This window comes from Merops nubicus, unplaced genomic scaffold (assembly GCF_000691845.1).
Source record: "Merops nubicus isolate BGI_N331 unplaced genomic scaffold, ASM69184v1 scaffold15297, whole genome shotgun sequence".
NCBI classification, from domain to species: Eukaryota; Metazoa; Chordata; class Aves; order Coraciiformes; family Meropidae; genus Merops; species Merops nubicus.
Genome location: NW_008619734.1, coordinates 119,017 through 141,501, shown reverse-complemented (window position 1 = coordinate 141,501; position 22,485 = coordinate 119,017). Strand labels below are relative to the sequence as shown.

Here is a 22,485-nt window from a genome sequence, read left to right as displayed (position 1 = left end):
TCCTTGAACACTTTACTTGCAAAGAGACAAGTACAAACCCTGCTCCACAATTTTGGCTGAGTAATATACAGGCTAAGGGACAATATTTAAGCTCTAATGCTACACATGAGAACCTGAATATCAGCAACCAGATGTCAAAATGAGATATGTACATGAAAATACCACAATGTAGTAAAGAATGTTTTAATACAGTGAACACAGGAAACACAGGCTGCTTGCAACTGACCTGCTTCAGAGAGAGTTGTAATACTTGCCTGATTCAGGACTTCAAAACCAGACTGAACGCTGATACTAAAACTCTCTTCACTATCTCCATCATCAGATTTAGACAAAATATTGTTGATATGATGAAAAACATTGCTCTGGTGCAGGAACTGGTGATCAGATTGTTTGAATTTGAGACTCCAGCACCTGAAAACACATTTAGTGGACTTTGAAATTTTGAATAGTTTAAAAGACATAACCTACCAGTAAAACTACTAACTACATTTTTGCTTCCCAAATTATTTTCTATGAACCTTTAACTTCAAAGTTTTGCAGGATCTGAAGTGTTTCTATGTATCATTTTGAGGAAGGCAGGAGTAAGCTTTTCTTAGAATTTTAACAGTGAATAGAATAATAACTATTCAATTTTTATCTTTGGGACAGATACACTGGAAAAATTTCATCCGTTTAAGGACACTATTCAGGTGACAGATTTCTGATCATAAGATATTACACTACCATGCATACATACAAAGATACTACAACATCATTCAATAATACATTTCTTTCTTATAATGGATACAGTATGGAGTTTAAGAGCAACTGTATTTTGCTCTACGAAGTCTTTTACACTATTATTTATATGTATAAACATACACATACATCTTTTACATATATATTTCCTATAAGTAAGGATAGACATGCTCCTTGTACACACAGGCACTTGAAGTTGTTTCAAACTTCTGCATTGCAAATTCTTCATCTAAAATGTTACATTTCCAGCCTTTTAAGAATTTTCTTAATTTGTGCTTACCTTAAGGCCATTTGCTGTAATGCACTGCCACTGGGAAGAGACATCATAAGGTCTGAGATCGTCTGGAGAAGGCGATGGAAAGTGTGAGGTAATGGGTGAGCTGCTTCACCAGCAATCACTATATCTGACAGGGGGTGTTCACATACTCGCGTGTCTTTTTCCTAAGATGCAAAGCAATTTGTATGTTGTTAACAGATTATCAGAGGAAACAGGTTAAACAAAAATAAAACCACTTATGCTATATGGCTTAAGAATAATTGCAACAATCCCATAAAGAATGTGAACTTTAAAGCAGCTCCTGTCAGAGTGTTTTTACAAGAATAAATTATACATGAACACCAAACAAGGAATTTGGGAAGAATGCTGTATAATACCACAGACTTCTCATTTCATCATTTCTAAAGATGTGAAAGATTACATTGCAATAATTTGAAAACTAATTAGAAAAAAGAACATAATCCAGTTGTTAATAACAAGCCCATGCTTATATAGACAAGAATCATCTAACCAGGTATTTCACTGTATTTCCCTGGAGATGTAATGTGCTAAAGCATATGAACTAGGAAGCATAAGATTGAACTCTACAATAAATCATAGAATCATCTAATGACTTAGGTTGGAAGAGACCCTAGAGGTCATCTATCCCAACTTCCCTGCCCTGGGCAGGGTCGCTTCCCAACTAATCTAGGTTGCTCCAGGCCTCATCCAAGCTGGCCTTGAACACCTCCAGGGTGGGGACATCCACAACCTCTCTGGGCAATCTATTCCAGAGTCTTGCCACTCTTGTACTGAAGAACTTCTTCCTAAGATCCAGTCTAAACCTATTTAAAACTATTTCCTCTATATAATCAATAATATAATATAAAATCAAAATGTAATCAACTATTCAGAAAAAATTCAAAGCCTGGGTATTCCACTTCCCCCCAAGTAGCCTATCTACACAGATGGCAACCTGCTCCCCCCATCTCCTCTTTAGCTTAGTAATTCTTGCAATTTGATTTGCTTTAGCAAGGACATTACCCTTGAACCTACATCCTATGTGTTAAACCATTTATGGTTCTAGATCCCCATCCTTTATTTTTACAGAACTCATCTCAAGGATTCCTCACCCTCTCATGATGTACTAAAAGAATACAGAAAAATATTCGGCATAAGGAAATAAATCCGCATTGTGGAAAAGCGCCAAACTGCCTTGGATTTATTACAGTGTATCTGTATTTACATCAGTATTTTTATCATATAATGAGACTACTGAAAGGAGGTGTGATTTAAATATAGAATCAAAGAAACATTTCCCTTTGAAAAGACCTTTAAGATCATTGAGTCCAACCATTAACCCAGCACAGCCACTCTACCATGTCACTAAGCACCATATCTAACATGTCTTTTAAAGACCTCCAGGGATGGTGACTCCACCATCTCCCTGAACAGCCTGTTCCAGTCCTTTACAATCCCCTCAGTGAAAAAATTTTTCCTCATGTCGAGTCTGAAATTCCCCTGGCTATACATCACCCAAGTGATATTTAACAAGTAGCTCAAAACTGTTGCCAGTTTCTTGTATGTCATAAAAATCCTCATCCCAGCCAAGTGATGATTTTTTAAGTCACCCCCTTCACTGTATCCAATGAGAAACAGCATTTCCAACAGAGCAAAGTGGTGTATTTTAACATTCCTTTCTAATGTCCTTTATCTTTCAGTCAGTAATCACCCAAATGACAGCTAAGACAATATTAGTTTATTCTTTTATACAGTAAAGGTTCTTATTTTGGAGGCCAACTGGCATAAGGACCAGTGGGAATATGATTCCTTTGCTCTAGCAGTGCTTATGATGTACCAGTTGAAATTATTACAAGGCAGAAAACTGATGAATAATATTCCAAATATGATATACAGAGCTACTGCAAATCAGCTTTAATGTACGCACACAGGAATTTGGCACACTTGAAAATAAGTATGTAGAATTACAAATCTGCATGTTGACATAGTAACATTGAAAAGTTGATATCCCCCCATAAAATTTAGGACAAGATTACAATTACTTTATAAACAACTGCAGCAATGCTTAAAAGACTCATCTCAGAACTTCTCATTTCAAATCTGCAATAGATTTGAACTGATAAAAATTACCCTGACTTACTAACAGCACTAGCGTGATTTCTTGAGCTATTCATTGTGGACATGACAACGTTTTCAGTAAGAGGTAAGTCTAGAAGATAGTCTACAAAAACACCTTTTAGAAAAGTGCCACATTAGTACTATTTGACATGCTACATTTTCGGAAGTAACTACAGGTTTTTCTTTAAATCACTAAAATTAATATATCTGGTGTGTATGTAGTTACTTATACATATATAATTATACATGTAATTAAAATCAGAATTAACTATAGACTTTTCTTAAAGCACTGAAAGACACAGCAGACCAAATAACAAAGCTTCTCTGAAAAACATTTCCTGTTTTCACTTTTTTTGGGGGAAAAGGAAAAATAAAAAGCAAGCAGTGATTTTTTTTTTTTGGTTACTGGATTAAGCAATGTGCTTGTACTTTTTTCTTCTTTCCCACAAATACTCACAAAAATAATGCATGTAATTCATCAGCACACAGAATTTGGCAATTTTAGAAGAAAAATTAATTTATCTATGACTACCAAAGAGTTCAACTCTGTAATTTAAAACTAAGAATTTTCATTCCATAATTAAGGTTCTGTTTCACAGAGAGAGGGTTATGGCATTTTTTTGGTTTGTGGGTGTGTCGTTTTCTTTTTTAACAAAAATATTTCTACATTGATTACAAAATCAACAGAGATATTGTATTTACAAAAGGAATGCTAAACCTCACTTACCTGTTCTGCATTTTCTTTATTGGATTTATTTTCTTCATCCTCCTCTTCTTCAGGCTCTACAGGTGCAGGAGTCAGAGAAGCCACAAAATGCCATAAAATATCATGAAGAGAAGTTGTTTGAATGACATTACAAAGAAGCCAGTTGAAAGCCTGAAATGAAACACACACAAGAAGTTATCAATAGGTTAAGCAAACCTGGAGTAAAACAATTTCTTTAATCGTTTATATAAGGATGTGCACTAATGATTTTGGACAGGCAAATAATGCAGAAGTCTTCAAGTAAGACACATCACCCTGTAGCTAAAACAGTTTATTAAAATGACAACTATATTACAAAGCACATAGATAGTTCACAAACACCACACAGAAAATAAAGTTTTCTGAAAAAAGCTTTATGGATGAAAAAAACAAAGTTCTTATGCATTTTCAGAGATTACTGCAGGATGAGGTGGCAACACTCCTTACTATTCAAACTGGTTAACAGAGTAAAGATTTCTTCAATTTAGAACTCTGTAAGCTGAGATTTGGTTTCCTATTTGGTGTCTGTCATTGACTGAATTAATCAAAACAGTTCAGCTACTTAAAAAAAAAAAATCAACATAGTGAGGAAAAAAAGCTTTCCAAAATATTTTGTAACATTTTTGCATTCTCTTAAAAGCTGCACTATTTCTACTTGTTGATGCTTGGAAATTTGACTGATGGTGTTAACAGCAGAGGTGTGATTTTTACTTTATCTGAGAAAATCCACCTGTATTTTCATATTATATATTCTTCAAAAAAACATGCTATATATAAGGTAAGCAGCAGCTTTACTAAAGATTAGCTGAAATAAAAAAAAAAAATCGTGCTCAATGAGGATGTCTCTTGCAGTTTTTATTGAAGCAACTTATTTCTGACAGATCTTTTGGTCGCTTGTTCACCATCTATACAAGAGGGGCAGCATTCACCCATCTTAGAAGGAAGCTGTGAAATATCTAGGTATTACTGGCACCAAAACAATTCTAAAGAAAGAACAGTCAGGCCAAGATTAGAAAAAGTAATGGTAAGTAAGACTAGGAAGATGGTGAACAAATGAGGAGAAAACCATACTTACATAATTGATTTTTGCAGCTTTGATATTACTCTTAGCAGGGATTTTCTACACAACAGATACACTACAGAAGGTGGTTTACAGGCAACACTTTTGTAACTTTTGGAGTTAATAAGGCATATAAGTGGAACTTTTAGAATACATTTACTGCTGCATATCACAAAATGTATTTTTTTAACAATATAACAATTCTTAAAAAAAATTCTGAGATAGAATTTACAAATGTCTCATTTTCATCATGCAAGATTCATTAGTACATTAATACCTCCATGGCAAAGACTCGGCAAGCAGATTTCCGTAGGGCTTGTTTCATTGCTATCTCAAGTCCTTCCAGATCATGATGCTGGATTACAAATGCCAATACTGGCCACTGGAAATTTCTCTCTCCTTTGGAAAGAGAGCTGTGGGCGGAGATTAACCGAGAAAGTTCAGGAGATGGATGTCTCAGGAGAGAGGACCCCACTTCTATTCAAAAGCATAAAAATATGCATACATTAGATTCTTTGTGCATTTTAATTTTACAGCCACAGTAAAAATACAAAGCAACAGAATAATTTTAGAACTGGTACTTTTTTTTTCTTTTTCTTTTTTTTTTCTTCTGTGTAGAGAATGAATTTAAAAAAGACATGTGGAAAAACGATACTTCAACTGAGAAAGAAAACACCACTTTAACTTTTAAATCAGACATAGAAGACGGACCACAAATTTCCAAACTGCAAGAACTGAGCTGTTCTTAGGCTAATTCTCTGTGGATTAACCAACAGTTAATTTTTACTAATAAAGAGAATAAAGGCCATTAGATGCATTTAGAAAAAGTTGCATTTGTCTAGTTTGCAGGAACTGAAAATCCAACGTCATACCCTGGAATACTTTTTCACTGCTTCTGGTATGCCTGTGCTCCTACCTGCGTCCCCACTGTTGACTCGTCTCCTGGGGATGGCCTTCACCCGTGCGGGCAGAATGGAGTGCTGCTTGTCGTACTCCGACGCCACCACCGAGTACGACCTTTGAAAGACCGTGCGCTTCGCCAGGTCTGTGTCTGTTATCGGACTGGTTTCCAAACTACAAAGAAATCGGTGGAGTTATAGACCCTTCAACAAATATACACTGTATTCCTGAATTATATAGACATAAATGTTAAGTAGACACATGCATTTCACAATGACAATGCTACTACTGCATGAAAATTTGTCTTATGCACCTAATAACTGTTTAAATGCTGGAAAAGAAGGAACATGTATTAGAATTATGTGGTGAAAAAGCATGCAAGTGCTTTAAAAAACAAATGTAATGATGTATATGGTAAATTCCAAGAATTTAGGTATTTTTAGAGGAAATACAAACACTCGGATCATGCCTGAATTGAAGTCTCAGACCAAATTTGCCCTGAGAATGCACGTGAAAATATCTATAGAGTGAATTTTCAATATGCAAGCCAACTGAAATTTAGAACTTTATGTGAAGTAGAAGTTTCTAAGATCATTAGCCTTAAAGTCACTGTTCAATTGCTACGGCTACGCCTCTGACATGTTTTACTCCTTACCTTCAATGGACTTCTTACAGTCTGCAGAAGAACTCCCAGCTTATGCTGTCCCTATAGGCCTCAGGAGACCATGGTGTCCACAGTTTTAATAAAGGAATATACCAATACGATGCACTCTTAAGGAGTTTTGTTAGAAAAGTTCTATTTTAGAAAAGACTACATTATAGATTGTAGCATTCCAATAAACTGTTTTTTGCGGTCAGTATAAAATATAACAGACTGAAATAAAAACAGATTAAAAGCAAGTTTTCTCTTCATTACACCCTCATTATAATATGAGGAATCACTCTTTGACATCTGAAACCAATGACCATCTAAGTTGATTCCAGGCTATTCTTATGTAACAGTAAAAGCCTTTTTTTTTTTTTCCCTGGCAAAACAAAGAATTCTGTAATTGGTTGAATTAGATCATAGTAAACTTAATTGGATAAGAAAACTGACTGAAACCATCTAGCACTCTTGGCCCAAGACAGCATTAAAGTTGTCATTTCTTTAGTGACATTTCCCACAGAAATAAGCAGCAACATTTGCTGTGAAAAATGTAAGGTGATGAAATTCTCTCTTGTTCAAACTTCCCTTCAGGAAGAAATCTTGAAAGGAGGGTAACAGCTACTTCCTTTTGCAAAGGTCATTGATCTGCACTACAGTCAGTTGTGTTATAAAACAGAAATAGAGGGGGAAAAAAAATTTTGCTACAGTTTCAAAGAATTCAAAACAGCTCTGGTCCTTGGACCACTGCTCTTTCGATCACTTTTGCAGTTCTGGAGATTCTGGAAAAATTGTATTTGTATCTACAGGGAAATAAGCAGGCCTGGACAAAGGACTAGGAATAAATTTCCTTGAGATATGCCAAGAAGACATACCAATGTCCGAAAAAAAAAAAAAAAAAATTACAAAGGTTTAAACCCAAGACCTTTATGGAGAGAGAAGCAATTAGTGTGCATTGCAGTTAAAAGTTTCAAATCCACTTTGCAAACTTGCATTGCTAACAGTTGAAAATATACTAGATATGCTATGAAGGTATTTTTCTAACTAGAGCTTCATATACTGTTAGCTTTTTTGCTGCCACTTCAGAGATCTGTATGGGCTGATCTTTCACTTCAGCTACTTAACTAAAGCAATGCTGCCTTTTTTTTTAAAAAAAAAAAAAAAAATTAGTGTTATGCTAAAGCTTTAACATTTCTATGTAGTACCTAGAAATACAAGGAAGTACCTTGGGGGCATAGATTTCATGTTACTCTCTGGCTCTTCAAAGACATTAGGGCTTGCATCAGGAGTAACGGAGATGTAGGGCGCAGGTACTGAGGTTGAGCGCAGGTACCTCATCTCATCCTGGAAGAGGTTGTCATCTTGGTACCCAACAAAGTTTTCATGATGATGCCTACATCGAATTAAGATTTTTAAATTACAATTAAGTATTACAAGTTTCTGAAACACACATACACAAAAGTCAATACTGTGGCCTTCCAGTATCTTAGAGGGGCCTACAAGAAAGCTGGGGAGGGACTTTTTAGGATATTGAGCAATGAAAGGACTAAGGCGAATGGGGCAAAGCTGGAAGTGGGCAGATTCAGGCTGGACATGAGGATGAAGTTCTTCACCATGAGAGTGGTGAGACCCTGGAATGGGTTGCCCAGGGAGGTGGTTGAGGCCCCATCCCTGGGGGTCTTTAAGGCCAGGCTGGATGAGGCTCTGGGCAGCCTGATCTAGTGGGAGGTGTCCCTGCTCATGGCAGAGGGGTTGGAACTGGGTGATCCTTGTGGTCCCTTCCAACCCTGACAGATTCTGATCTGTTTTAGCAGAGGACTTTAGAGCCCTAATGGCTGAATGGTTGGACTTGGTGATCTTGGAGGTCCCTTCCAACCTAAAGGATTCTATGATTCTATGATTTAGCCAGCCAACACCATTCATTAACTCCTCACCTAATGCACTTAAGCTGATTGTAACTTACAAGCACTAGTGGAAAACACAATGGCATTTTCAACCAGCAGAGAGTGGGAATCACTCTCTGCTACCTTTCAGTATTTTCATGATGCATTTCCATTATATATTTTAGGCCCAAATGTCTATCCATCATAAATATGAGATACAGTGAAATCTACTTAGAAATACCCAATAAGCACACATCTTCTAGTTTCCTTCTTGCTACTTTTAACTATGAAGAGAGAAAAGAAGCACATGTCTGCTACTACCACACTAACTTAAACTCTTCAGGAAATTATAAATTCTTTGGACGGACACTAAATGGTTGTTTAGAAATATTTATCATCGAAAACCTATTCAGGGTACGTTTGAACAAATACAACTTAAGAAACTGAAGAAGATAATGTAAATGGAAAACAAAGAAGAACAAAGATCATAAAGAATTAGGAAAATATTTATTTTTCTATGTAAGTTTTAGTTTGTTTTATACGTGTATTTTTTTCTAAGACTATAATCAGATGAGTATTAAGATCAATGTTAATAAACTTCCTTTAATTACCTTGCTAGAGTCTGCAGATAAAGACATGGCATTTTAATGGGAAAGTCTTCAGAAATTCCTTCTTTGACACTGGGAAGCTGAGACTGGAATGCTTTTGCAGGATGATAGCAGAGGATACTGGGCTCAGCAGCACTACTCAGCGACAGTAAGTACAGTGCATTGGCTTTAATCACTTGATGAGCTTCCATTGTTGGCAAGGCACGAGGAGTCTTAACTTGCATTGGTTTTCTCCGAGATTGTTTAATCTGGAGAAATTTGAAAAAGGTGTATTTGAACTATACTTCATCACAGGAAAAGCTGACGATGTCACTCATACTAAGTTTGCTTGATTCTTCATGTTATAAGAACTTTTCTGTTACAAAATGGCACATCTCTTATTTTCAAAACTTTAAAAACTTTTAATAAACAACTGAAAGTTTTGATGTTTGCCTCAGGATGAATTCTCTGTGCAAAAAGTTCCAACAAATCCAGTACCAAAAATAAAGTTAAATTAGCATTGTTCTGCTTTTTTTAAAATTTCAACATGTTTGTATATTTTAAGAATTTGAAACTGTCATGGAAGACAAATATAACACCACCACTTTTTCTACTGTTTCCATTAAAAATTGCACTAGATTGCCCAGTGTTTGGGCTCTGTATTCAATGATCTGGATGATTAAAGCTAGTAAAGAAATTATAAATACATAAAAACAGTACTCGTATTTCAGTAAACAAATCAAGTAGAACTCAAAGTTAACTTTCACATACTTTAAAAAAAAAAAGAACAGGTACTATGTGTAGCAGGATATGCTGCAGCTGTATTTAGACAAAAAATAAAATTACTTTACAAATTTGAAAACACTACAATCTGAAGCAAAGTAATGGTAGTTTCTATCTTACTATTTTAAATGACATGAGTAGATATTTGAAAACCTTCCAAAATTCTTACATTCCCAGTTTTTTAAACTGTCCCTACCTTATTTTCAAGTTGTGAAAATAATATTGCTAAGCAGACAGAGAGCTAAACATATGAGAAATAGATGAAAATAACCTTCTCTCTTGCTGCTGCTTGTTTTTCACGGAGATATTTTTCTCTGCATCTATCACAAACCAAATACCAAGTGCTTCCTCCAATACCACCGTCACCACAATTACCAGCCCATCCTCCACAGAAGTGCCCAATGCTGTTATAACCTTGGCCACCTGCATAACGACCACAACCTACATCATCAAAAAAGATGGAAAAAAAAAAAAGTTATATTATAAGAAGTTTTATTATTATATTATTTATTACTGTAAACCAGGGATGAAGAGGGGAGGAAGTTTTTTTTTTTCTTGGCCTAATTTTCTCCTTGTCTGTATTTGAAATTACTATATAACAGGGTGCTTGTCCATGCGTCCCAGAAATATCCAAAGAATACAAACAGACTGTAGCTTTCAAGTTTTTATTATGAACTTGTCCAAACCATCAACAGCTCCCTGTTCAGGCAGCTAACAGATGGTAAGGTCAGTAGTGTTGGCTTTAGACGATATTATCTATGATCTAACAACCAACCAACCTTCCCCCTACCAAAGCTTAAAAGGGAATGAAGTGCAGCCCTTTGTTGACTGCTGTTTCTTAGAAAGATTCAGGGCATTTGTAATTGCTGAATAATAAGGTTTCTTAATTCTGCTTTAGCGTTGCATACAGTGCTAAAATGAGCATATACATCTGCCTGAACATCACTAACTGGCAAAATTATTCATTATGTTTACAAGCCAGAAAACACAGAAATCATGTTGTGTGTAACAAGGCTACTTATTACTAGCTATACTGTAGCTAAACCCTTCCATTAGTGATCCCTTTTTTAAAGAAAACACAACTTCTGTATCTTTTGAACTGGGCTGACCCGCTAAAACAGAAGTTGCCTCGCTAGCACAGATTTATCTAATTTTCCTAAAACTGAACTCCTAAAAAAGATTCATAGACCCATATAAAAAGACATAACAGCAGATTTGGACTGTATTTTACAAATTTTCTAGACACTCTTAACTAGTTGTTTTTTTTTTGTTTTTTTTTTTTTGATAATACTTTAAACAAAAAAAAATAAAGTCACTGATACGCAGTACTGACACAGCAGATAAATAAAAGTTTTCTACGATTCACAGTAGAATAGTAATAAACTTTTGGCAACATAGAAACTCCAACCAATCTCACATTTTAAATTTTATTTCCAATTTTCTCAGTACATTTTCAAGTCAATGTAACAAATGGCATGTGTCTGAAGCTACTGTAAAGTCAGCTTATGGTTTCAAATAACTTTCTTCAGCACCTTTGAAAGCTCAGCTCTATAACTATTTAAAATTACGCAAGTGTGTAAATAATTTCTAAGTGTGTCTAAGTTTTAATTTAGCTTATAAACTGTGTTAAAGTGTATAGTTGAGACAGCCTGATGCATTTTTGTAACATTTACTAGTACTGAAATGTGTACGTGCAATGTATTTTATAGATGGACACAGGAATTAAAAAACACGTAATCTTACCTGGGTGAGCTTGTCTCATGTGGTAAGTCACTGGATACGGATGGGATTCTCCACATAACTCACAGATGGTGTCTTTTTCAGGTCCTCCCACTGCAAGCTGGGCCATCTCACCAAAAAGATTTCCCCTTGGCCTAGTCTCAACCTTTTCTTTTTTCTTTTTCTCTTTTTTGGTTTTCTTGTTATCTTTGTCACTTTCCTTCTTCTTTAACACTGCACAGGAACCAGGACTTGGAAAAATCATGTTCTGGGAAGCTGCCTTAATAGTTGCTAAAGAAATGTCTTCCCAGAAAGCTACCAAGTGCTGGAGTGTCAATGGAAGAGGAGACTTGGATTTCATGGTGTGATGACCGGATGTTTCAAAGGAGGTAGTCTCAGTTTTTCCATCCTCACACTTTTCATGCAGAGGTGGTTCTTTTAACATTGAGAGGACTTTGTTTTTATTGATGCTACCCATTTTAGATATATCTGGTCCATGAGGTGAGATGTTGAACATGTTAAGAGCAGATGATATTTCCAAAGAATGTCTATTTTTCAGTTTGGTTTCTTTTTCCTCTGCAGGTTGTTGAGTAAGGCTGCTTCGTATTGGTGCATGCTCTTTGGACAGTTCTGGATTAAACTTCAAAAATGACGAACAAGCCATAGCGTCATGAACTATTCCTTCATGCCAAAGAAATGCAGCAAATACAGCTCTAGCACATTCTGCAACAGAGGGTGACATTGCCTGTTTGGCAGGCTCTACTATTTTGGAGCCATCTCCTTTGAAAAGGAAGCTGGATTTTTCCTTTTTGGGTCTTGTGTGCCTGCCGGCACATTTACGGCTTACTTTTGGAGATGCTCTCATGTCTTGCTCATCTTTCAGTGGTGCTTTTCCTATGCTGAAATGAACTTTATTAGAACCATCCTCCAGACTTCTGAATTCTGTGTTGTCTTCACATGTGCTATCTGTGATGCTGTTAGTCTTTAAAGTACTTGAAGTACATACTTCAACTACCTCACTGTGAAGATTTTCTTGTACAACATGAGGGGAAGGAGCTCTGTTTTCAGTTTCTGTAGCAGGTTTTCCATCTTTTGGAATAATTTTTGGTTTGGGTGAAGTGGACCTCCCCCTTAAAGGTTCGGTCAGTGGTACTTTCTTTTTGCGAAGGGTGTCTGGATCTAATGTGTAAGAATCTGATTTGGAGCGTTCCCGAGGAGGATCAAGCTTTGTTTTTACAGGGGATGAAGCTTTCTGAGGTAGAGTTTTGTCATGGGGTGATGAGGACCGTGGAGAACAAGCACCAGATCTAACGGCTGTCAGTGTCTTTGTCTTTGGAGAAGATGACCGGGTTCCTGGCCCTGGAGATTCAGCTCTCAGACCAGTACTAGTTCTGCCATCAGTTTTTAGTGTTTGCAAAGTGTTATGATTTGGAGACAAAGACCTGCTGTGAGAGTCTGACCGCAATTTTGCAGCATCTGATTTCAGCATAAGAGACTCACTGGCAGACAAGCCTTCTGTACTCCTAGGTTTCTTCTGGTCAGCAGCAGCTCTATTCATTCGCACGTCAAGCTTGGGTGACCTGCAGTCAGCTCTGTGTTTTGAAGACACATCTGATTTTCCTGCTGGAGAAATTGGTCTACCAGCTCCTGTGAAATTCATTCGGTCACCTGTTTAGTATATTTTATAATTCAATTAGGTTTTGTCAGTGACACCTTTAATAATACAGAACAAGGATTAAAGATGTGAACACAAAATAAAATTTAAACGCATGCTTCTGTTCCCGTCAAAATAAAAGGAAATATAAAGATTTTTTTTTTCCCCCTAGAATATTTTCAATACATTTCTTCTCCCAAGATACATACAAACAAGTGTTAGGAAATATTTACAGAGAAAGCACTGCTGTGGAGGTATCAGAAGACATAATTCACCATTTCCACAAAACACTAGTACAGGAAGCACAATTTACATCTTCAGGTAAAATGCCAAGAGTTAACTAAAGTTTATCACAGTTGCAACATAAACCAAGGATTATTTAGTATCTCTGTGAGTCAGCCTGACTGCAGCAAGAGGCTGGAAGAAAGATCAACTGCATTACCAGATTTTCTTTAATGCTCAAAAGTTAGGAAATGTAGGGAGTAAATACACGTATAACACAAATTAGGTAAGAGGCTTACGAACATGCTTAAAATTATTCCCATTGATAATCTGGGGGATCCATGTTTTTAAGACCACAAACTATCAACGTTGTGCTACCAGAACACAACCTACAGAAAAAAAAACAACCCACCACCTTTTTCAACCACTAAGCTAAATCATCAGCTCTACTCTGTCCTGTCTTTTTATTCTGATGCAGTAATTCATTATTCTTACGCACTTTGACTTCATACATATTTTAACCCACAGAACTATAAAAACTATGGGCAGCTTAATACCAATACATGCAAAACAAATATATGCAAGTAAATACATTAAGGAATCTTCTTCTAATAATTTTGTGAACATGTTCTTGCAGAACTATATTTTGAAAATTAAGGCAAGCAATATTGAAGTTACTGGCAAGTAATGCAGCAATCATGAATTAAATAGAACTGTCTCTCCACAAAGCATTACAACACCACAGAGTCCTGAATGCATAGTTCTGATTTGAATGGGTTTTCATCAGTTAAACATGAAGTTTCTCTTTTGAGACTTGCAGAATTAGGCCACAGTACTTTGGATGACTTTTCTAGACACTAAAAGGTGCTTTTTAGGGGGAAACAACTATTTGTCAAAAAAACCAGGATTTAAATTAGTTGGAGAATATTGGCAAATTTAGACCTTGATTTCTAATGGGAACAGAGAGGCTAGGCAATCATCTTTTATCCAGTATCTTTAGCATTTACTTAGAAAATCTGTGCTTAGTTCCTTCTGCCTTGGGATCTGAACCAATTTCTTCTGGTTCCCAACCATGAAGCCTTATCCCTTATATAGAAGCATGCAGTGATCTCAGGTTTTCTCTACTGTTACCTTACACAATACAAAAAAACCCTGTATTTTTTCGAAGCAAAGTCTAGCAGCCTGGAGTTTTCCTCAGGTTACAAAACCAATTCTTATTATTTTGCTACCTCCATATTTAAGGAGCTTCTAATAAAACAAACAGTAACAGGAAAAAGTGAAGTATACCTATATCAGAATATTTAACAAGCTTGAAGGTTAGGGTACTCTCCTGGCTTCCAAGGACATAGGACATAGTAGGAGTTCATACTTCTCCAGGGAGAGAAGAAATATTTTGTCTATATTCAGAAACAATATGCCTAACAGAAATAGAATATAGTAAGAAAACCTCAAACATCCTCATAATCCATTTTGGAAGTCCAATCTGTCTTTATTCTTTTTTATTATGAGTTCTATAATATTTTTAGGGAGTGGTGGTGGTGCAGGGAGTGGGAGAAGAAAGGAAGAAACAGCATGGTACATCATCATTTATAAAACGATTTTCTTGCTAAAAGAAAAGAACAAAAACTTCTTAAATATCAGTCCAAGCATTTTGTTCATGCCAGCTGCTATTAATCAGTTGTGCTGATGAGCTATTCTGAGATGTCTACTTTGTGATATATGAATTCAGAAAGGCAAATTCTAATTATTTTACACACAGTTTTCCCAGAAACAAACAAACAAGAAGATGAATTTAAGATCTGCTGGATGAGAAAACACTCTAGACAGAACCTTGTACAAAATATCTGATGAAGGAAAAAAAAAGTGAAAAGATAATAATTTTCTTAAAGGACATAAAACACCATAAATCATCCAGCAATGTATCAAAGTATATGGATGACTAGTGAATATCAAACAAGAAAACACTCTAGGAAAAAACTGCTTATGGAAGGCATACCTGAATAGTAGCTTCCAACAATGAAAAGTATTTCACATTTAAAAAAAAAAAAAGGGTTGGATTTGCACATATGCAGGTAAATAATTTCAGTTAGCATTCTTGACTGTCAGCACAAAAAAAAATTCCCCAAAATGAAAAACTACATAATAAAGTAGCAAATTGCTTTATCTGTAAGCAGGCAAAAATACATTTTCCCCCTTTTTTCCCCCCCAGATTTCTTTCGCTTATTGTTTGAAAACAGGTGTTTTCATATCCTGAAGCTGCTGCAACTCAGGAAGGCAGCACTGAATAGATACATGAAATCAGCTCCAACAAATACCAAACTTGAGTGTCTACTTTTGAAACAGTATTTTCTTAAGCAAATGAAATGCAAATGAATGGAGGAAAAGAAACAAACAAAAAACCAAAACCATTTTGAATGTAAAATCTGAATAACCTTGCTATGTTGGCATGCATACCCACCCTTGATTTTGTGAGAGAGAGATGAAATAGCAGAGGCAGGCCCAGCTACATCACTAGTTTTGTAAATACGTTCACGAGAAGCAAGGCAGCAGGATGGAGTTTCTACAGTGGAAAATAGTTGCACAGAAGCAGCAGAGATTCAATGGAAAAAGCAATAAAGATAAAAACAAGCATTTCAAATGATAGGCATCTCCTTTAAGTATTCTGAATATTTTGTTGTTTAGATTCCTACATTAGATTTAAGTGAGAAACAGTTACTTAAAAATGTTTTTCCCTGACCTGAATTTTAGATGAATAAAAGATCTTCTGTGATTTCAGCATTTGTTTCTGGGATCTAAAAATGTAATGTGTGTTGACTAGGCAATGAGATTTATTGCTTATTATAAAAACCAGCAGTATCTAGTTTTGAACTGAACTCTGGTTTGAAATGTGAACTTTTAATAAATAATTTGTCTCTGAATTTACAGAAAATTGAAGTATGGCCTTCTAGACTATCAATTCTCACACTCCTTCGAGAACCTGAGGGACTATCCAGATGTTTGTGTTGGAAAGTCTCACTAATCACTGAAAGGAATGAAGAAAGATATATGAAACCCACCAAAGCTATCTGTTTTCAAATTTGAATGCACCTCAGTAACAATGCTTTGAAAAACCTTCATCTGTGTAGCATGAACTGTAGTTTATCAATACTACTAAGAGACATAACTAGCAGTAAGAGTTTCTATCAAATAGTAAAGACATGAAAGCAAAGCTGTATCAACCCTTAAAAATAATTTTGCCTTAAGAAAAAACAAAGTTAAATTCTGATGTAATCCAAGATCATTTTAGGCAGAGAGTCTACTGATATCAAATCTGTTTGGGGTACAGCTCCAAATAAAACCTGGAGTGAGATAACTGCAAGGATTTCTAATTTCAAGTCTATCATTTTACTTTCCTATAACATTGCTTTTAATTCTAATTCCAATTCCTATTGCTTCCTTTAGGAAAAAATAAGCCAAATTCTTAGTGCATTAATACTTTTAAAGAGATTTTGTATGTTATAAGATACCCTGTTTTAGACAGACCTTTTTGTAGAAATGGAAGAAGTGTATTGAAAATAAGTGATTTCAACTCCTGCACTGCTTGAGAATACTTTTTGTCTGGTAGTACATTTACTAACCCCTACACCTAAATACACTAAAGCCTCTATCTTACACAATGAGCCATAGTTCTATAGACTCTAAAAGAAGATGATATTCACACATTTGAAGTAATAATTTTATTCTTCAAAACAAGAAATTAATATCTATTTTCTCAATCCAGTATTAGCAAAGACTTCAGTTACTTATTTTGATGCCTACAAATGATTTTGGGAGAGCCAATACTAACTATACAGTTTGAGTAATGGGATGTCACTCCACCAATTTTTGAAGGTAAAATACAGAAAAACACATCAGGTACACAAAGTAGCAGTAAGGCAATCCTGAAAATGTCACTTTGACTTGCTAGTATTCCACTCTGAATCATTAAATGGAAGTCTTTACTAAATCCACTTTCATAAAGGCACTTTTAAAGTTCAGTCTTTCATTCTATGACTGAAAATAGCCACATTTTACCATGTTGTTATCTAGTTAATGTTGAAAATTGTACTCAAACATTTCAAGGGGCCTATGGGTTGAAAAGAATGAGTTTCCCACATAATATCCCTGTTGCCTTGGCAAACAATGTATACCTCTCCAGGAAAACCACTCAGCCACAGGGACCAGCTTTTTGGTCAGGATTCCTTCTTTTTGAATCACCCTCCAAGACTACAAAAACTTGAAATACAAGATGGGTGAGGCCTGTCTCAAGTTACATTCAAATGTGACAGTGTTTTTCTTTCCTTCAACATGGAGAGATTTCCAGCTAAAGCTGCACAATATGGAGACAGAAGAGGCAGTTTGACTCCTGTGGCAGGACGCAGGCTCCTAGCAGCCAGGTCTGCTTCCTCTGAGGAAAGCCTGGTAAACCAATCCAGGAGGTGTGCCGTGCCACCCGCTGGTTCACGCTAGTCTTTTCTAAACAAATGCGAAATGAAACTGGTAAAATGTCTCAGGAGAAGGGAGGTAAGTTAAAGTTTCTTCCAAAATGCCACTGCTTTTCTGTATGATGATGAAGGAGCACAGTGACCTGCTTTTGCCCTTTTGCCTAAGCAAGGGGTTCCTTTTCTAAACAAATGCATTCCTGTTTTGCTTGTTGTTACTGAGATGGAAGCTACAATATGGCTGTCAGCTGAAATTCCTCAAGCACTACAACAAATTTATCTTCTTTTTATATCCTAAAAATGCCAACTGTCATAGGGACAGTTGGACAAAGACCTTTTTTGCTTTGCATGAATAAAAGAATATACCAAAGTCAACACATGTTTGAATGTTAAATATTAAGAGAAAAAGTATTAGATACTGTTTTAGTAGGGGAGTGAGCAACTGAATGAAAGCAAAACCACAGTATCATTATGAAAACATTAGCAATGTCCTTTACCGAGACGTAGGATTTGGAGGAACAACATTTGAGCCACTTCAGTTTATTACCGAAAGAGGCACTCCTATGCTAGAAGGTAGATAAAAATGACTCTATAATTTGCAACTACAAATTTTGACAATGTGATAAGCCAAATTTAATTTCTAAACCAAAGCTTGACATGATTTGTGCTTGTTTGAGAACATTCTCTCCGTTCATTGTACTGAAACACTACCAAGAAGGACTATATGCTCTGTATGGGTGCTGGTTTTTTGTGCCCCCCACTACAGTTTAGGAAATGTGGATAGAAATATTTCAGGCAAAGCCAGCGGTTCTAAATACTCTGTAAATAGCACCTGGAAAAAAAAGGAACAAAACCAAAAAGGGGTAGCACAATACTGAAGGGATCTATCAAGGCACTCCTGACACAAATGGCAGGGGCCTATCACGTATGGCGAGACCATATGCTGAACTGCAGCTCTGCAGCACAGACTGGCCAGGAAGCAGCCTGACAGGATGCTATGAACAGCAGCTCACTGCAGCTTCTGTTTGGACTGAAATGAGTCAGGAGCAGTCAGTGAGCTGCCAGGGCTCTACGGGAAGAGTAAGAATGTGATAGATGAGGCTAACAAGGCGGGTCCAAAGCCTCATCAGGTTATAAGTCCATTCTTCATTTGCAGCAGCAACTCAGATGTGAGGAAACACTGGCAACTGCAAGGTCTCACACTTCCCAAGTTCAGAGTTCAACAGCCAGTTTTGATAACTAATGTTAGACAGCACGGCAAGATCCCCTTTCCCTGACTTGTAACTTCCAAGGAGTTTTATGATACAGTACACACCGCTGAAGGTTGAGAAACAAGCTCTTCCCTGACACTCTAGGTTTTCATGCTTCACCTATACTCAAAATTCAAGCAAAAATTTGACTCATGTGCTCTTCAAAAAGAGCCTCTGGAAGGCTGCAGTCCTGAGCAAATCTGTTACTGATGATCCAAGTAACTTCTCAGAAGCAAGCGTGCACAGGCTGAAGTAATTACAGAGGGCTTTGTTGAAATAATCAAGGGAGAAACATACAAACTTCTGCTCTTTCTGGGAAAAAAATCCTTGCTTAGATTCCGAGTTGATACAGTTGTTCCTGAACTACAGGAAACTTATGCCATCTCTTCTTTTTTCTTTTTGCTTTTAGCTGCACAGAAGAGTGACAAAGAATTAAAATACATGACAAGACCCTATTAATTTAGCCCATCCCCATGAAAAATAAAACAATCTCTTGGCTTTTTTCTGTTGTCTCACCATCAGTGAAAATCAGCAAAGCAATTAAGTAGGGCAGAACAATCAGCCCTTCATAAAGTTCTAGCAAATAACACAAAACTGAGTAACACAGTTCCCCCTTCTTTTTTATAATATCCCCTCCTGCAACAAATTCTTTGACAAAAGACGCAGGACTCTTGTTTGTTTAGCTATTTACGATGTGAAAAGAAACAAACATCTCATTTTTTCAAGCATTACATCGCAGGAAGTGGTGGGTCAAAACTGCAGTATTTCTGAAAAAAAATAACCAGACACTGTATGTAAAGATTAAAGGCTGTGATGAGTCCTTTCCCACTTCCTTAAATCAATCTGGAAACCAAACCCCAAGCAAACTGTTCCTTGGAATGAACAGCTAGCTACAAACTCCTGAATTAAAACTACAGTCTGTCCCTGGCACAGATTATGTTTTATAATCAGACCAACATTTTTCTTCCTTTTATAAAAATCTAAATTGAGGAAATAGTTCTAGAGGACATTCATCATGATTCTAATTTTCCTCCTAATCAAGTTTCCAAATAAAACTTCTCACCAGAAGGACAGGTATCTGAGGAAGAACAGAAAATCTAAGTGGTAAACTCAGCTATTTAGGCAGATTTTCAATTGAGACAAGTATTTAGTATATAACCTCTGTAGCCATGGAAACATGGGCTGGCACAACTTTCAACTATTAGATTATCATTAGTCTCTTTAATATAGCAGTTATTGACTACAAACATTCATTTTAATTTTGTATTCATTTTAATTTTCTACCCCTTTACTGCAGGAAGAACCTGGGGAGAGAGCACATCAGTTGAAACTAAAATTAAGCATGTCTAGGGCAAAAATCCAAGTGACTTGATGCAGAGCCGTGGAATACGTTGTTTACTGGATTTAACTTTTAATTATATGCTTGGTAACAGGAGGCTCTAAAATGCTTTGGAAGTGAATTAAATTTGCACATTTAAAAACAGGTTTCTATTACAGTCCTCTTACAGCTGTATCAGAGTTGAATACAGATAAAAAACACACAGCGGAATTTGACCCGAATAGAACTTTTCTGCCTAATCGTTTTTATTGCATATATGTCTTGCTATTCTATTTAATCTTATCTTGAAAATTAATCCATTAATTACTAATATGTAAATTTTCAAGAAATACAGTAATGGTAGCAGAATAATTGCTTAAGATAAACTTCATTCAGCAAAATCTTGCCAGGCAGCCAATTAAAAAAATGTTGACAGCTTTTCATACTGTATAGGTCTTAACTGCTAAAGAATATATCATCTGAAATTTGAAATAAGACAATTAGGGTTATTTCTGATGCAAAGTTGAGTAAGAAACTCTTGACTTTACTACTCTGAACAAGAGAAAAAGTGATTGTAAAGAATATACAATTGACAAATTCTTAATGATGGTGAGCTGATGACGCTGGCAATCATCTGTTTTATCTGAGTAAGTTTTGGAATATTCTGCTTTTAGGATGTTGTCCAGCATAAGTACAGAAGACTGCTGTCAGAGTATTTCTGATAGTCTTTCTGAAAAGTCAGAGCTCTTAACCTAGTTCTCACACGAAGCACTTCACTGTCACCTGAATAAGCTCAGCTGGCTAGATCCATGACTGCAGAGACTGAACTGAGTGGCAGGGTCCCACAGGAAAGAACTGAGGCACTTCTGCAGGACAGTTTATAGGAGACGGGAGAAGACCAGTATTCCTGTGACCCATGTTATACTTGTTCTGTATGTATGAAAATTCACTGCAATGTGTGCTATCCATCATGAATGCTGAGCGTTTATTTTTCATTCATCAAAACCTAAACAGTTTCCTGTCCTCCCATCAGTAATTGGGTTAACTGCTGTTCACCTCTAAGCACAAACTTTCATGGCCGTGACACTCCTATGAGCACCCAACAGAATGCTACCAAACTCTTTTCTTATGGGTAGTGCCAAGTTGTTCCCACTGTCCCGCTACATCCCTAAAGTTAGGAGTGATAACAAAAATAGGAATTTAGGAGGTAAGAAAATACCTATGGATTTACTGCAGCCCATTTTTGATGTTAAAGGGATTAGCAACATTTTGTACCATAAAAGATATTTACTGTAGCTGTAAACCCAGAATTGCATACAACAGTGGAAATGCACTTTCATGACTTATCTACACTGCAGAACACATACAAAAAGCAAACTATTGTCAATATAGAAATTAAAATCAAAAAAGCATACTTCCTTAGAAGCTTTACCTAACATGCTTCTCAATCATGAAAAACTTAACAAAACAAAGCCAGAAAGGTGCACTGAGGGATGATTAGTAGCCGGTAAGCAACTGAGAACAGCAATGTCAAAGCTGCAGAAATGGACTGATGAGGCACGTAAGGCTGACAAACTTACTCTGAAGCTGTGGCTGAGGCTGCTGGAAGGAAAGGGGCTGTCCGAACACAAATGGACTGTGGACTAGGGAAGAGGGAGGTTTTGCAGCTTGATCAAAGATGGAAGGAGCTGGGAGATTGGGCCGTGACTGAATGGAATTCAGTATGGCACTCAGTTGGTCACCTGTAGTGGGCAAAACAGTCAAAACTACAACCTGTTACTTGTCATTCTCCAGAAAGGCAGAGTAAAATGGTGCTCAATTAAAGTATAAATGATGATAATAGATAAAGTTCATAAATCTTATTTAGCCACATACAGCTTTGGTTGTGGCTAAACAAAAATTTCACCCCATGCATGGCAATAAAAATTATAAGTACAAGCAGGGTTTTTAAGGACCATGGATATTTTACTGCAATTATTTAAAACATTTCAAAACAGAGATTTATATTTGCCTTGCTAAAAAAAATGATGAGCAGCCAAAGAAAAACCAGAAGTCCCTAGCGTTTACAATAATACACACATGCAACAGAACATGCAGAAAAAGATTAGGAACACTGATGAGAAGGGAA

General features: G+C 36.3%; 1 protein-coding gene across 1 annotated transcript in view; it reads right to left on the bottom strand.

Moving 5' to 3' along the window:
* Positions 1-22,485, bottom strand: part of MYCBP2 (MYC binding protein 2, E3 ubiquitin protein ligase) — a gene marked incomplete at both ends in the record, with an annotated part of 162,897 nt that overhangs the window by 23,928 nt on the left and 116,484 nt on the right. The window contains 10 exon segments of the mRNA XM_008943913.1: positions 255-411; positions 1,019-1,179; positions 3,861-4,010; positions 5,216-5,412; positions 5,855-6,012; positions 7,707-7,874; positions 8,976-9,220; positions 10,006-10,175; positions 11,478-13,121; positions 21,938-22,099. Coding sequence (XP_008942161.1) covers positions 255-411; positions 1,019-1,179; positions 3,861-4,010; positions 5,216-5,412; positions 5,855-6,012; positions 7,707-7,874; positions 8,976-9,220; positions 10,006-10,175; positions 11,478-13,121; positions 21,938-22,099 — 3,212 coding nt within the window.